The 15908-nt window shown below is 40.7% G+C and overlaps 2 protein-coding genes across 6 annotated transcripts in view; one reads left to right on the top strand and one right to left on the bottom strand.

The window, feature by feature from the left end:
- The window catches only part of stra6 (signaling receptor and transporter of retinol STRA6), a 69394-nt gene extending 58845 nt beyond the window's left edge, over nucleotides 1-10549 (top strand). For all 5 annotated transcript variants that reach the window (XM_086298734.1, XM_086298736.1, XM_086298735.1 and 2 more), the window contains 16 exons: nucleotides 159-225; nucleotides 998-1080; nucleotides 1743-1876; nucleotides 2289-2455; nucleotides 3271-3396; nucleotides 4056-4126; nucleotides 4634-4713; nucleotides 4947-5008; nucleotides 5279-5441; nucleotides 5612-5687; nucleotides 6075-6208; nucleotides 6952-7069; nucleotides 7352-7453; nucleotides 7546-7709; nucleotides 8305-8442; nucleotides 9507-10549. In XM_086298734.1, the coding sequence (XP_086154860.1) occupies nucleotides 159-225; nucleotides 998-1080; nucleotides 1743-1876; nucleotides 2289-2455; nucleotides 3271-3396; nucleotides 4056-4126; nucleotides 4634-4713; nucleotides 4947-5008; nucleotides 5279-5441; nucleotides 5612-5687; nucleotides 6075-6208; nucleotides 6952-7069; nucleotides 7352-7453; nucleotides 7546-7709; nucleotides 8305-8442; nucleotides 9507-9745 (1924 nt within the window). In that variant the 3' untranslated portion in view covers nucleotides 9746-10549. The remainder of the gene's footprint in view (nucleotides 1-158; nucleotides 226-997; nucleotides 1081-1742; nucleotides 1877-2288; nucleotides 2456-3270; nucleotides 3397-4055; nucleotides 4127-4633; nucleotides 4714-4946; nucleotides 5009-5278; nucleotides 5442-5611; nucleotides 5688-6074; nucleotides 6209-6951; nucleotides 7070-7351; nucleotides 7454-7545; nucleotides 7710-8304; nucleotides 8443-9506) is intronic.
- A 776-nt stretch (nucleotides 10550-11325) lies between these two features.
- On the bottom strand, nucleotides 11326-15541 carry islr2 (immunoglobulin superfamily containing leucine-rich repeat 2). The gene is made up of 2 exons (XM_086298732.1): nucleotides 15290-15541; nucleotides 11326-14706 (listed from the first exon to the last, which is right to left on the bottom strand). Exon 2 carries the CDS (start codon nucleotides 14695-14697, stop codon nucleotides 12565-12567), a length of 2133 nt encoding a protein of 710 aa, XP_086154858.1. The 5' UTR covers nucleotides 14698-14706; nucleotides 15290-15541; the 3' UTR covers nucleotides 11326-12564.
- Between the last annotated feature and the right edge of the window lie 367 nt (nucleotides 15542-15908).

Below are 15908 nucleotides of genomic sequence, written 5' to 3'. Positions count from 1 at the left end.
CTGTGCTGCGGGATTTCAGCTGCAGAGTTTCCAACCACAAATGGCGCTGATAGGGAAAGTGTGAAAAGGTTAATGAGCTATACTGAAGGTCAGCGCAGTGACTCAAAAGCCTTCAGTTATATTTTACTCACGTGAATGTTTTGCTCCATTTGTTTTAGAGTAATCCCTCCCTGTGACCCTACTGCTGACGACAGGCTCTATCATATATGCATCACTGTGATATCTGTAAGTCCGCAGTCTTCTTGGATTAATATGACACCACATTAAACTGTCCTGTATATTACATCCTGTTGTCAGGCGTGTACTGATGTGCCACACTGAGACATCAAGGTTTGCGTTTCTGTCGTTTCTAATTGCATTCAAGTTTTAAAAATGTACAAAAATGTTGGTTTGAAGGAAGTTTTGCGAGCCCTTTGGCAATGATCCCAGGAACAAATAATCCTGTTATGTGATCATATTAGATCATATTAGATCCATATTAGAAAATTGTTTTTGCCTAATGTTTTGCTGCTTATTAAACGCTGCACTTACAGGAATAATAAAAAGAAAGCTATTTGTAGCCCATATTCTGACTAAACTGAGATATACTTTTTCAAATTTAGAAGTTGTTAAGCACTACATTACAAAACATTTGTATAATCACTGAACACAGATTTGCCATTTTAGGTTTAATGATAAGTACATTTGTGTTTTCATGATGAAGCTCCTTCATTAACTGATTATGGATGGTCTTTGTAGTCGGTCCAGACTTATAGTCTAGCTTTTTTCCCCCCATTTCTGCTTTCTAAATGTGTCTCAGGTCATGACAGGTCATTGAACTTCATTCAAGCAACATTCTTGGGGAGCATTAGTCAGACGCTGGTGTTTGGCCTTTTGTATCACAGACACCCCATCATTTTTCCCTTTTTTTTTTTTGCCTGATGCAGAGTGAAGCATGAGCTGCATAGTGGGCTGTAGTGAGCTATGGTGGGCTAACTGAGGTCTATTCTCCTTTTAGCTTGTTGTCATGCTGATTCTGGCAGTGTTGGCAAGGCGCATGAAGGTCGGCGACAGACAGAAAGGACTCCCAGGTTTACTCAGGTGAGCCTCACTTTACTTTATCTTACAGTTTCACAGGTGAAATTGAAAATCCAGTTTTTACAGACGCGTCCTGTACCCTACTATTACTCTCACCCAGCTTTTCAGTCTACCTGTCTACTGGCTTCCATCTATTTAACAGTGACATGAAGCTTTATGTGCAGAAGCTATAGCAGAATCTATTGTAGGGATAATTTGGCATTTGGGGCGAGTTTTAAATGTAGCAGGTGCTAATTGTGTTTATTAGCTTTGGGTAAGACCTTAAATCAATTGGAAACATGGTTTAGTTTGTTTGTCACTTTATTTATTAATTAAATCTCAAGTCAAGATGACATTCAATTATCCCCCATTTCTGCTGTTCATTGGTCAGTGACTAAAACTATGGCAAAAACCTGAACTGGATTCAGGTGAGAACATTCAAGTGATCCGTTTGAAACTTTAGATTAAAACTTTAAAAATCAAAGCCTTATTTTCATGCTACATGAATTAGAAAATTCTCTTTCTCTATCTTCTCTAACTGAGCTGGCATTTTTTTAAAGTTTTCTAGTGAAAACTTAAAAATGTTCCTTTTAAGTTTCATCATTTCTCACTTGATCAGTAACTGTTTTATCCAAATGTGAGGAGGATGTCAAGTGAGCTCTAAATACCTGCTGCTTTATTCACAGTCCGGTGAACTTCCTGGACCATACGCAGCACAAGGGCTTGGCAGTGGCTGTGTTTGGAGTGCTCTTGTGCAAACTGTGGGGCCTGCTCATATCGCCAAACCCTCTCCCCTTCACAACAGACACCGCTAACAAACGTGAGGTCGTCTTGATCATTCCAGCAAACAATTTTAACATTTGCTTGTCCCATAACTTTGTGAGTTATCTTAGCAGTTAAAACCAATAGGCTGACGTGTCCCCATACACAAAAATAGTGTTAAATGTCTGCCTTATATAACTGGATTATTTTGCTCCTATGTTATTTTAAACTCTGGAGTTTGATTGTAAGCTTGGCAAGAAGCTTTGTGTCTGAAATTACATAACAAAGGACAGCAGGCAGCTGGGCCCCTGCAACGTTACACAATCCCTAAACAGTAGAGGGTTCAGCAGAGTAAGAAATGCAGCCTAAATCAACCATAGTTTCAGCAAGAGTTTTGGTCTGTGGTATGGTACAATAAGAGTTGTAGCTCCTTCAAACTTGGTCTTCTCACATTTCTGTTGTATTTGCAGAGAACTGGGTGATTCTGGGAGTCTTCTTTTACCCCGCACTATACTACCCTCTCCTGGCATGTGGCACTTTACATAATAAAGTTGGCTATGTCCTCGGTAGCCTCTTGTCTTGGACACACTTTGGTGTTCTGGTCTGGCAGATAATTGACTGCCCAAAAACACCAGTGGTAAGCACAGATCACTTTCATTGTCATAATTAGCTCCAGTTCATTTATAAGTGGTTTATTTTGTTACAATAAATCTGCTCCAGGATTGAATCACTTTCTTTGTTGTCTGTCATCTGTCTCAATATAAAGGGTCATTTCAAAAATAAAGCTGGTTTGTTCTTGTCTGGAAACACACTGACTACCAAACAAAGCTGGTCTGTAGTATCTACAAAAGATGGGATTTCAATAGATGAATATTGGGGATTTGAGATAGATCCATGGATACAAGGTTGGGATTTTTAAAAGCTTACCCAATCCCAAATCTTGTGCCACGTCCAAGTTGTTAAGGTTTTCAGACCTATGAATGCCTGTGACTCAAAACAATTAGTTCCACTGTCTGCTGGTCTTAATCAAGAGGCTTTGTCACACTTAATCACTTTAGTGTGTCTCAGTAATATGTCACATCCAGAGAACACTGTGTGTGATGGCCTTCTTTAAAAAATATATTAGTGAGGTTTTGAGCTAAATCACATAAAAACAATAGAGTAAATTACACAGAATTACATATTCAGTAAGAAAATCTATCCACGTTTAGTTCATAGCCAGCTACTTTTCAAAATACATTTCAGTTGTCAAGTTAGATACGAGATGTGTGGTCAGTGGAGGTTTCAGATGTTTGTGTGGCAGGTGAGAATTGATTTGGCCAGCGTACAGACTTTCACCACAACAAACATAAAAAGCTATTTTTGCAAAATGTATTCCCAGCGCTTAATCCCCAAACTCCCAAATCAAGTCTCTAAGTGATTTAAAATCTTTTTCTTTTTACCTCTTTGCAGATACACAAACACTACTCTCTTTTCTCCAGCCTGCCCCAGATTGCTTGCTTGGCATTCCTTAGCTTTCAGTATCCCCTTCTTCTGTTCAAGGGCTTAAAGGGCACTGAAAAGAACAATGCTACAGAGGTGAGTATTGATCTGAGAGCAGTTTTTCTGACTTCATTGAGTCATTTTTGTTGAACAGCTCTTATGTCACTAATTGTTTGGGCTTCTTGCATAACATACTCGAAACAATTGTATGTATTAATAGTCTACATTTGTGTGAACCTGACCTTTAACAAAAAACTCTTACTGAGACTCGCATTTCCTTTGAATCTGTGGACATGAGAAACCTGTATAAGCTGCCTTGTAATCTACAGGCTGATTATGCTCATAAAGTCTAGGCTGAGGGGAAATGTGAAGTCCGACACGGCACATCTGTGACCTAATCATTTTAAGTAGATTTGACGTAATTGGTTTGCGTTATGTTCTTGATCGGTTTATGAAAAGGTTACCTTGTTTTTGCAATGAGGAGACACAATGCTGTGTTTATTTGATGCTAATCTTGGCATGGTGTGACAAAACTGGATGTCGGGATCGGCTGGTGTATGAGTCACACCCCCAATGTCCAGCACCATGAACCTTATTGCAAGGAGGCTTTTTTTTTTCATACTTTAGCAAATACATTTACATGTAGATAGAACTTAAAGACACAGATGTCCAAAGGTGTTTAGGTACATTAAAGCCTGACTCAATAATTTATGTCTCCTCAAATTTGGTTACTTATATGATTGCTCTTCTTTTAGGATCTGAGCAGCAGCTACTATAGAGACTATGTCAAGAAAATGCTCAATAAGAAAAAGTCGACCAAAATCAGGTGAGAATTGTTGCCTCTTATCAAAAACATTGATTTGCTGTGCTGTTACATAGCCATCTCTGTGTTCCTACAGTTCGAATGTAGTGAAGTAAACAGTTTGATTCAGCATAGCAGAGAGAGGCTCAGCAAAATAACAGCAGTGGTTTTCAAGAACTGACCATTTTAGGGATTTTAGAACAAACATGTTTTTTTTGCACCGTTGTGTCCAAGTTTTAACCATCGAGCTATTGATCTGAAGTGAAGCTGAAGAATTTAGGTAGAGGTGTGATGAAGGCCTTCATTATTCCGTCCACTTTGTACAGTGTACCAGTGCCACTGGCATCAGTGGTACTGCAACAAAGAGCCCAAAGTTGTAACCTAAGTATAAACAGATTTGAAAAAGAATGTGTTTAAAGTTGCTTCATTCATTTATATATATTTTGCCTTACCCCATGAGTTCCCTGAGGTTTAAAATGCTGTTTACATTTTTAATGTAACTTTCATTTTTTTTTTCACCTTTCGCTTCAGCACGTCGAGCACAGACAAGCCCAAACTCCCCCAAAGAATAGCCGATGCTGTGAAATCTTACATTTATACACCAGAGGATGGTAAATATATTTGTCTGGGACCTGCTTAATACCATGTCATGCACATATTAGGTGTTAAAACTGGTCAAACTCTTCTTGGAATAATTATTGAATTGGTCATTTATACAGAAGGTGGTCACGTGAAGCAACTGCATGAATACACAATGTGTGCAGTACAAATATGCTTAGATTTGGAAAAGCAATATGTAATCCTGTTAACTTAATATTTCTACACCTTTACTGTTTTCATGCAGCTTTCCGTTTTCCGCTGAAGCTGGCTATATCTGGTGTTGTGTCTTTCATAACCCTGTATCAGGTAACTACCACAGCTACTATTAAACGCAATAATCCCTGTATATTTCATAAATGTTAACAAAACACACAAGGAGAGACATAATTGCATGGCTTGGTGTAGAAAGAGAGAGCAGAATCTCTCAAACGGTCTTATCCTAACTCAAGAACTTCAGCCAAGCTCCGAATATTATCATGATGTGTTTCATTTTATTTCCACATCCATAAAAGTTATTGCATTAGCATTCAAGAGTAGCTTCACTGGCTATTAATGAATGTCCTTTTTCCCTCTTAGATGGGTCTTCTGCTGATCTCAGCAGTCGTGCCGTCTCTCCAGACTGCTCGTTTGGGAGTCAATGAAGACGTTGCAAACCTTTTAGCTGGTTTCAGAATCATGCTGTCTCCAGACAAACATGAAGTGGTTCGGATAGTGGTTTATTACATGTGGTGTGTAGAGGGTAAGTGACACAAGACAACAAGAGAAGCCATTTAGAAATATGAGAGATGCACACGTACATAACGCTATGCCCTTTATTTTTGATGCATTTATTTTGTACAATTTTACTGTTCAAGCTTGACATCGTTCCACATTAAAAAACCTGAATGTCATGTGCCAATGTTTCTGCAGTGTGTTATATTTCAGCAATGACCCTGTCTGGCTTGGTCAACCTGGCTATGCTCATGCGATCTATGGTTCTGCATCGGTAGGTTGTCTGTGATTGCACTTTTTCCCTTTTTTGTTGTTGTTTTGCATTGAATTTCCTTTGCATTCTGGCTACTTCATTATAATGCCATGGTTATTATAACATAATAGAGTACTAATCATGCAGACAGGGAAGCATTTAGTCTGTGTTAACTGCTGCTGCAATTGAAAATGGCTATTAAGAAGAAAAATGAAATACTGTGCCATTACCAGAAATGGCATCGCATTAAAATAAATGGATTTCCGAGTCAAGTATTGAATTGAGTATTCAGTCTATCTCTTGCTAAATTGCTTCTTCAATTTACTATGTGATTTGTACAGTTGGGGCTGAACTAGTTTATGTATTCCATAGTGTCACATTGTTTTAATTGTGTTTTACCTTCCGTAGGTCAAATCTGAAAGGGCTGTACAGAGGAGATAGCTATAATGTTTACAACTGCCAGAGAAATATCAGAGCTTCCCGGCCTGCACTTGTCTGCTGGATGGGATACACCAGCTTCACAGCAGCTCACATCTGCATTGGTACAGTTACTCTGAAAGATTGTTATTATTTAGATTTTCTATATATTGTTTCTACTTTAAATAAAACAAGTTAGAGACAAAACTTTGATGAATTTTCTGTATGTAAATCCATATTCAGGGAAGAGTTCAGTATGCCCGCTCATAGTTTTCTGTTGACTGTTCTAATTAGGGGTCAGCACAGTAGATCACTGATCATCTGTTCTTCATCTGTTCATCACAGAAATGCCCTGGATGTCCTCTCTCACCACATACATTAACTGCTCCTTTGGCCTTTCCTTTTTCCTCTTCCTTTGCTGCTCATTTTCACAATCCTTCCCTCAGTATACTCAGTATCTCTCCACCACACACTTCCACATCAACTCCCCAAACCTCTTTCACTTTTCTGTGAACTCTCCAACCTTAACTGTCCCTATGATTTATGCTTTCCAAGTCCTGTTCATCCTTTTTCACTCCAAACACAAACCTCAGCAATTTTTAACAACATCTTTACATCCTGTTTTTGACATAACTGTGCTCGCTACCAATTCTTGTATATCCAGTTTCCAAATTCTGTTAGATATTTGTATTATTTCTGTTCATGCTCCTTAAATATTGCCTAAAAGCAATTCTTTCAATCGGCCAGCTCGGGCAGAGACATATCAGAGTATTCGAGCTTTCTACAGTGGGGTGACCACTGTAGATCTGTTGGATGCTGGATAGTGTCTAAGTGCTAAGACTGTAACGCTCTGATCTCTCCCCCGCAGGCATGATCATCCAGACCATAGTGTTCTTCCTCTGCCTTCTGATTGCAGTCTTCCTTGTTATCATACCTGTCCTCCACAGACAGAATCTGATTCTCTTTCAGGTCCTGTGGAGCATGTGGTGAGTGATATAATTCTTGGTGTCTCTCAGCTTTCAGTTTTAGCTTATTTTAAGGTTGTGACCTTGTAAAAAATAAATAAATAAAAAAAGATACAAACACAAGTTGTCGTAAATCCAGACCTGAGAGTATCTGTGCAGTGGTGCTGCTAGGTTTGAAATTTGACACCTGGAGCGTTTTTCAATCAACAACATTCTCTGTGTATGTTGTACAATTTCCTGCCAGCTACCAATGTTTTTTGCGCTTTAATCACTGCTCCTTCTATGTGGGTTTCACCTTTTCAGGCCTTTCTGGCTCATGCTTCTCCTGGTTGTGTTGATTCAACACGTCACCGCCAGGTTTTGCTTCATCAAAAAGACAGGAGGCACACGAGATCTGGACAACAGGTGATTTACTGCATTTTCTACCTTACATTTTCCTGTACTTACATAATTTTACTGCCTGATTTTGATTTGATGCATTCTAATTTATCTCACAGGGGTAATCTGTTCCTGCTGACATACCTGATGTTTCCTGTTAACGTTTTGATCGGGGCAATACTGGGAATCTGGCGCATGATCATCACAGCCCTGTTCAACATTGTCCACATGGGACGTATGGATATCAGTCTTCTTAACCGCAATGTGGAGGCTTTTGACCCAGGTGAGCGAGATAACTGACGTGTATGCAGGTTAGAATCAGTATAGTGTCCATTTCTGTAATAGTGAACATGCTGTAATTATTAGAAGGATTGTAGCTTGGCTAAAAAACACTTTCTTCATCAATTATTGGCACTTTTTTAGCATCCATCTATTGCTTAGAGAGGGCTAATAAATATTTAATAGTTCCCATTTTTTTCTCTTTGGACTCAGAAACAGGACGTTAACATATTAATAGGTAATAGCAACACGCTTTTATGTTTGTGGAAGCATTGTGGAAGCAATTTTCTATGAGAAAAAGCACTTCTTCTGATCCCACTTAGAGGTTAGAAATTTGCATCCTGCCCACTTTATCCTCCTGCCAGCTCACTGCAGCTCATATGATATCTGTATTCTGTGCAGGGCAGGGACTCTAATTGCATGGAAATGTCTGCAGATTTGCTGTCAGAAAAAGCAGGTGGTTAAAAAAAGAGAGAGAAAAAGTGTGATTGTATGGTCATTATGTGTGATTGCCTCAAAGCCAACATGGGGCGCAGTCCTGTGTGTTTATTGCTTTTGCCCAGTCAGAATGATTCACCCCTCCCTACGTCTGCCTGCAGCCTACCGCTGCTATGCTCATTATCTGAAGATCGAGGTGAGCCAGTCTCACCCTGTGATGAAGGCCTTCTGTGGGATGCTGCTGCAGTCTGTGGGCCAGGACACCAAAGCTGGACAGAGGTCACGAGATGCTGAAGAAGGTCTGTAGCACAAAACTCAATCCACACCACAGATTGTTCTCCATGTGTGGACAAAAAAAGCACATTGTGGTGTTTTTTGGGGGTTTTTAATGGCACAGAAGAGTGACCATTGCACACAGGTAGTCTTTGTTAATAGGATCAGCTCATTGTTTCAGTTGTTTCATGACATTAAGACATTTTCTCCAGATTACTCTTAAAGCTCAAAATAATCTTAATACCTGCATTAAAAGTGCTGTAGCATCTTTAATTTCTCTGGGGTGTTTAGAATTTAATAGCAGGTCACTGTAACACATAATCAGATCATCTCACTTTGCTGCACGTACAGTGAAAATGAAGGCAGCTCTGATTTAATAATATGCTAAGAGCAAATTGAGTCTCAGAGCAGAATAGCTTGGAGTCCGGCTGCCTGTCCTAATCATATCAGTCATAAACGAATAAACTGTCGTTATATTGTATCTTTTATATTAACAACTTGTGTTAATCCAAAGTGTAAACGGGTGCTTTAGGGTGGATCGCAGATCTGCAGCAACGCCACTGACACACAAAGGAAGAAACTGATGGTCGCTCACATATCATGACAGCAGGACATGCATTACACTGACAAATTAACAAGAAAATCCGCCAGGATTCAGCGGTTGTTGTGGAATTTAGACACAGCTGAGTCCAATTAGAAACGTGCCATGGAGATGTTGCTTGTTTGCATCTAGAAAACAATGTATTATCGGGAATAATCTATTGTATTACAGTGATTACTTCTCCAGTAGCTGATTACACAGATGAGCTACGCTAATTGCCTGTTACATATTCATTCAGCCCAAGGGGCTTTGGCTTTCAGCGTGTTAATGGAAAGCCCAGTATGCTCCCACCATGCTTAGAGGATTAAAATATGATTGCTTTCTATTATTACTCTATCTGCTGTATATAGGGTGTCTTTTGGGAGGCCCACAAATCACCCTTTTCCAATTTCAGTTTAAAATAGAAAAAGGGTTATCCTTAGATGTCATTACATAGGACTTATAGATGTCATACCTTTTGGTGCAATCATGATGTCTGAATGTCCTCAGGGATCCAGCTCGTCCAGCAGGATAAGAAGCAGAATAAAGTGTCCACTGCCAAGAGAGCCCGCAGGCACTGGCAGCTCCTCTACACCCTGGTCAACAACCCCTCCCTTGTGGGCACCAGGAAGCACTTCCAGCGTCAGACCACAGGCAGCTTTCTGAATGGAAGCCTGAACCGCAGCACCAGAGAGGAGAGCAAAAAGGAGGCTACGACCAAGGAGGCAGAAGCCGCTGCCAGCAACTAATCAAAAATGCGATACTGATTATGTACTGGCTGCAGAGTCTCGTCCGGTTTGGGTCTGCATTTGTACTATTTGTCTGCATTTGGTGAAATACATGCATTATAGCGCAGTGCCTAGTGTAAAGATATTCACCAAGTCTTTCCTAAACGTCTGGAGATTCGGAGTCCCTCCTGTGCTTTTCATGTTCTCATGTCTGTGAGGACCTCAGTCTCCAGTCTGATGGGAATGCTTGTGTGGCACTGATCACCTAGTAAACACACTTAAAAAAATAATTTTCTAAACATGTATGTGCTTATTTTGGGATAGAACTCATTTGCACTAATAGCCTTTAATCATGTATTATTTTCAGCATTCAATGCAGATAATGTAAGATGATGGTCATCCAACTAAAAACATGGATGCACAAGCCAATGAATCATCTCTTTGAATGGGAGTTCATATATAGAGTGACAGAGAAGGGCAGAAAGACAGAACATCTGACTATTTATGAATATAAATAATGAACCATTGTCATACTGTGGCCAATAAATTCTCTTTTCCCCCCATCTTTAGGCTACACGCATTGTGTGACTGATATTAACCTGTGGAATAAACTGTATATTTATTCTGTTTTAATTTGTAGACTTTTAAGTCAAAAACATCTTACTGTTTCCAGTATTTCCAGTTCTTGTCAAATAAACATCTTCTTGTTTCAAATGTTTCGTGATATTTCACCATTTGTCTGCGCATTTAAACTTTTAAATGAAAATATACACATCCGATTGTTTTTTCCCTGATAACTGTGAAAATAAAACGAAAAATACAGTTTTCTCCTGTTTTTGGGGGGTTTTTTTAATCACTGATGGGAAATTTTGTTAAGCTATTGCTCAACTAATATATGCATGAGTGCACTTGCAACGGGAAAAGGGCTTTTGAAAAGGAAACTGACCTTCAAACTAACCGGAAGCCGAACAGCTGCGGTAGCAGAAATAAGACCACCGGTCTCAGCATGTCTTCATGGGAATTTCCATAGATGTAAGTGCTCGTAAAACTCAGGATGAACCCTGTATACTATAAATGAAACCTAGACACTGTAGGCTTTAGTCCTCCTCTGTACATTGCTGTACTCTGTAGGAGTCCTTGCTGCAAGTAAAATTGTTGAAACGTAATTCTAAGACTCTGGTAACTGCTTAAGTGTTTTGATAAACATTCTCCTATTATCATTTCACATTTTTATATAAGATATTAATTTTAATCCACTTGCGTAGTGTGATAATTTTCTGCCGAAAGAAGAGACCTGAACTGAACCATAAGCGAAAAATATAGACAAAGGGAGGCTTTGTGACTGATCGGAGCTCCAAAACGCAGCAGTGTTCAGGCTTCTCTGTTTTTAATCCCCTCTTTTTTAAAGAAAAGAAAAAAAGCCATGCCATAATAATCACTTTCCAAAAAAGGAAGGAGAATATCTTACATTTTTAAAGAAAAAATGATAATTTTTCGTAATCGAAATAATCATTTGGAACATAATTATTCGAAATGATATGGGGATTCTTTGTTTGTTTGTTTGTTTGCTTTTGTTGTTGTTTAATAAATGAATGATAGTTAAATCCAGAAAAATCCACCAATTTGTATAGTTTCACATGTTTTATTAATTCCACTTACATAAAATTATATCAAAAAATCTTAAAAGGTCACGTTTTTTTGTTTTGTTTTACAACATAGTTCACAAAAAATCTCACTTTACATATCAAATTACAAGACAGTGAAGCCGACAGACGCTCACTGCGCCCATTTGTTAGGACTTCATTGGAAAATTGATTTTAAAAAAAAATAAAGAAAATTCACGTGGCTTTACATCACAAGTAGACAGTCACATCTAAAAGTCCTATATAGACTACACTATTAGAAAACCGCACAAGGAGTGACATGCCATGGACACGTTCACCGTAAAAAGCGAGAGTACAGCAAGCACCCGTCGATTAAGAGGTTAAAGTCGCACATTTTTAAAGCCTTACGTTACACGTGGAACAACATGTTGTTGGTAAATAACCTGGAATTTCCCGTCAAGCACATCGTCACCTCTGAAAGCTCAGTTTCCCGTTTTTGGACGCACAGGACAGCGCGCAGGGCGCCGCTGTGCGCGCTGTCAGGTGCAACAGCGCCAAGCGCAAATATCATTTCATCAAACACATTAATCCCAATCTTTCTCTAGTTTCTTGGACAAGTTGAGTGGAGCCAGAGTGCCGACACCTGAGAAGATGTTAAATGGCCGTTATGAGATTTTAACAGCCTTGCACAGACACACGCGGCTCAGTGAGAGAATCTTGTCCCTGATGTCAGTTTATTTACAATGACTTCATAGAAAATCCTGTTTTTTGTTGTTTTTGCTTGTTTAAAACGCAGCGAAACGGTGGGTAAAATTTTGTGCACTTTTTTTCTCCTTTTTTTTTTGCTGCCTCGAATTACGCGCATTTCTCCAAGTCTCGCCTTCGCGAAATTTGCTCCCATATGCCCGTTCGCGTACGTCCCACAGATGGGGTAAACGTTGGTGCTTTCCCGTCGGTTTTGAGGTCCGATAAAAGATATAAATCTGTGCTCGGTTTGTAAACGTGAGTTACTCGTTTTAACCTTACGGAAACTACAAATGTCACATGAATTCAATCACAATCGCGGTGATTGAAGGAGTATTGAGGTAAAAAAGTTAATGATCCCTTTTTTTTAAAGACAAAAATCACACGGCATCGTTTTTTTCACGTGAAGTAATGATGTGTGTGTTACCTGCTTGAATATAGGCTACTTGAAAGCAAAATATTTTACAATATACTCGCAGACGTCAGCGGAGCTCAGCGGCTTGGCTGCTTGTAGTTGCCGTTGATTTCCTCGGAGATGTTGACGGCCTCTGCTCCCAGCGGTAACCTGTCACTGTACTCCGAGCCAACTTCAAACTCCTCCTGGTTGGTCTTGGATGATGATCCGGGGATGGACTCGGTCACCACGCTCCCCTCAGCCTCTTCCTCTCCTTCTCGTTCCTCTCCGTCAACCTCCCCCTCGCCTAACTCGCTGGTTTTCTCTGACTCCACGAAAGATGGCCTGTGATCAAAATCTTTTGTCATTTGCTTCTCCATCTGATCTGGATTCTGAGCTTTCATGATCAGCTTGTAGGTTTTTCCTTGATATTTGTATAGCAAATGACAGCAGGTGGCTCCCAGCAAGGGGACAGTGGCCAGACCCAATAGGAAAATGCTGACAACCACAATTATGAGCAGGGAGGGGATCTTCTTTCTAGTTGTGAAGACTACTTGGACTTGGCAGTCCTTCCCCCCATAGGTGAGACAAAGTGTGTAATTGGTGCCAGGCTGTAAATTATGGAAGCGGTAGGAATTAATTCCCTCCTCTATATTGGACCACTGAACCATGGAGTGTCCGTTTCCAGTATTTACACAGAGGTAGAGCATGTCCAGAGTGGTCTTGCTAGATGAGGACTGGTACAGACCCAAAGGTTCCTTATTCACTGTTTCCTGGTTTTCAGTTTGACTTAGATGAAGATTAGATTTGCTTTTGGCAAGCTGCAGTGGATTCAGCTGCACTTTGGCCTCCGTCTCTGACACTTCTAATGCAATAACACCAAAGTCAAAGGTGTACTGCTTCAGGTCTTCCAGGCTCATGTTGAAGGCATGGTTGGAGATGTATTCACTGCTTTCTCTAACACCGCACTTGCCTGTGAATGTGTGTGTCTTAGGAACAACACCGGTCTGCTCTGTTTCATCGTGTTTGTCTTTTGACGTTTCGGGACTTTCCTTTGTCTTCTCATCAAGCTTTGTCCAGTTGACCACATTATTTTTGGAGGGCTTGTTGGGGTCTGCAGGCTTTTTACCAGACGGACGGCTCTTGTCCACTGTTGAATCGATGACTGTGTTGCTGGCTTCCTTTTGGGTGCCTGCCAGAGCCACTTTAACGCTGCTCTCTGCTTTACCCAACTCGTTCACCGCAAAGCAGCTGTAATTCCCATCTTCCTTTTTACTCACACGGGGGATGATGAGAGTTCCATTTCTAAAAACAAGAAATCGATTGCTGGTTGTTTTATCATTAATTGGCACATCGTTTATTTCTCCAGTGGAGGGCAAGGGGAAAAGATAATTTTGATTTCCTGCAGTCACCTCCCAGGTGATCTGTGGCTTGGGGCTCCCTTTTGTCTCACAATTTAAGATCACCATAATACCTTCATACAGATCTGTGTTTTCTATGTTTGGCTGATATGTTATAGTGACAGCAGGGGGCTCACAGTCCAGTTTAGGAATGCTTGAAATCGTCGTACCCTTCAGATGTTCAGGGGCCTCGCACACAATTGAATTTGGCTCGGGGACAGAAATTTTAGTTGTCGTGATCCAGTCCCTCAGCCACTGCAGACGGCAGGAGCAACTGAAGGGATTGCTAAAGATCTGCAGGTGAGACATAGCAGTGAGGGCGCTGAAAGTCCCCTCGACAATGGTGGTAAACCTGTTGTTGTTAATTCGAAGCGACCTCAGGTCTTTGAGCGTGGAAAAGGCATCCTTTGGGAGGTTCACCATTTCATTGTTGTTCATTTTGAGAAGCTGCAGGGCTGTGAGACCGCGCAGATCTTCCCATGGAAAGTTCACAATTTTGTTGTGGCTGATGTCAAAGTTGCGTAGCTGAACCAAAGGGGCCAAGGTGCCTCTCTCTATGGTGACTATTTCATTGTGGGCGAGCCACAGAGAGGTGGCCTGAGTGATATTAACAAAGCTTTTGCTTTTCAGGATTTGGATTTTATTGGCAGAAAGGCTCACGGTGGTAACATTGGAAGGGAGACCAACAGGGACCTCCAGCAGGTCTTTGTAAGCACAGTCAGCAAACTGATGGGAAAATTTATCCTGGCAGCTGCACTGCTCTGGACACGTCTGCACAATGCCAGTCATAACAGTCCACAAGGCAAGGAGCTGTAAGAACCTTCTTGCCATTTTCTGCACCTGCAAGCATCAATTAGCAGACATTAGCTACGATCAGACATTTATAAGAGCATTATCCATTAGAGCAATCACACCGACGGAAATGTACTGCGGATGCTTTTTTTTTTTTATCTCATATAGATTAAATGTGTTTCTCTGAATGCCTTAAAAACAGTTTCCTTTTATTTTCTTCGCTACACAGAACAACAATGTTTGACGAACAAGCGCACATATGCACATAAGTTGTGGGTCATATTTGATTTCAGATGCCCTCCTCTGAGCGCGTCTGCACAGGCAGGTCCGGGTAAACTGGCGCTGTCCGTGGTGATGAAACGGGCTCTCGTTAATGGGTTTTCTTTGAGTTATTCGAGAAGGTTTCACTCCCAAAAGCACTTAATGCTCAAATCAGATTTTTCCCGATCAATTTGCGGATTATTAAAGCATTCGTGCACAAACGCCTTTGTGACACAGACACAGAATTAATCCGCGGGTTGATTTCTAGACATTTTTGTATTTGTTTTAAAGTTTTGATCCGGATGCTGCTCCGTCTCTCTCTAATTTCATGCAGTAACTCCCGCATTAGCTTATTTTTCCGTCATCTTACCTGTCCAATGTTAACTTCAATTCCCGTGTCTTATAAATCACCCTCGGAGTTTACAGTCCACTTGAAACAAGTTTAATGTTTGAGAAAAGTCGAGTCCTCGGAGGTTTCGGATCCTTTCACATGCTTTGTGCAGACCTGAGCGCAGATGAAGGACGGTGGAGGGATCATTTTTCTCCCGGTGAGTCGCTGTTGCGGTCCGACGGCGCTTTTTTCTTCCTCTCCGGAGAGTGTGGGAGCCTCTGCGCGTCCCCGCCGCTGCGGCGCGAGAAAATGAACGTGAACGCGCAGCCTCTCCCAGCCCCTCTCCGTGTCTATTAAAGATACAGAAGCTGCTCTTGGAGGGGTCCTCCGCCCTCCAAGAAAATCCATAATTTAGGATCCGATGTTTAATTTATTACTCCGACCTAAGCCCATCTTTGACCTCATTCGCTTCACCTTCAACCCTTTGTCTTTAACTAAAGGACACAGGTAAACACAAAAGTAACAGTTTGCACACGAAGTGAAACATTTAAAGTGTTCTTGTGATTAGGAAAAAACTGCAAAGGCACTTATATTATCTAGTATTATCTTTAATAACAATGACAAATAAGGCTGGAGAGAAGGTGAATTCTGAGGAGTC

The sequence above is a fragment of the Aulonocara sp. 'chitande type north' Nkhata Bay genome, linkage group LG7, assembly GCF_057382095.1.
Source record: "Aulonocara sp. 'chitande type north' Nkhata Bay isolate Kocher_YH1m ecotype deep benthic linkage group LG7, A_spYH_male_GT1.1, whole genome shotgun sequence".
NCBI classification, from domain to species: Eukaryota; Metazoa; Chordata; class Actinopteri; order Cichliformes; family Cichlidae; genus Aulonocara; species Aulonocara sp. 'chitande type north' Nkhata Bay.
The sequence above is the reverse complement of the archived record's forward strand: the minus strand, read 5'-3'. Positions and strand labels throughout refer to the sequence as shown.

Bases quoted from the DNA above. Each gene is read 5' to 3' on its own strand.
- islr2 (XM_086298732.1), bottom strand. From the start codon at position 14,697: ATGGCAAGAAGGTTCTTACAGCTCCTTGCCTTGTGGACTGTTATGACT.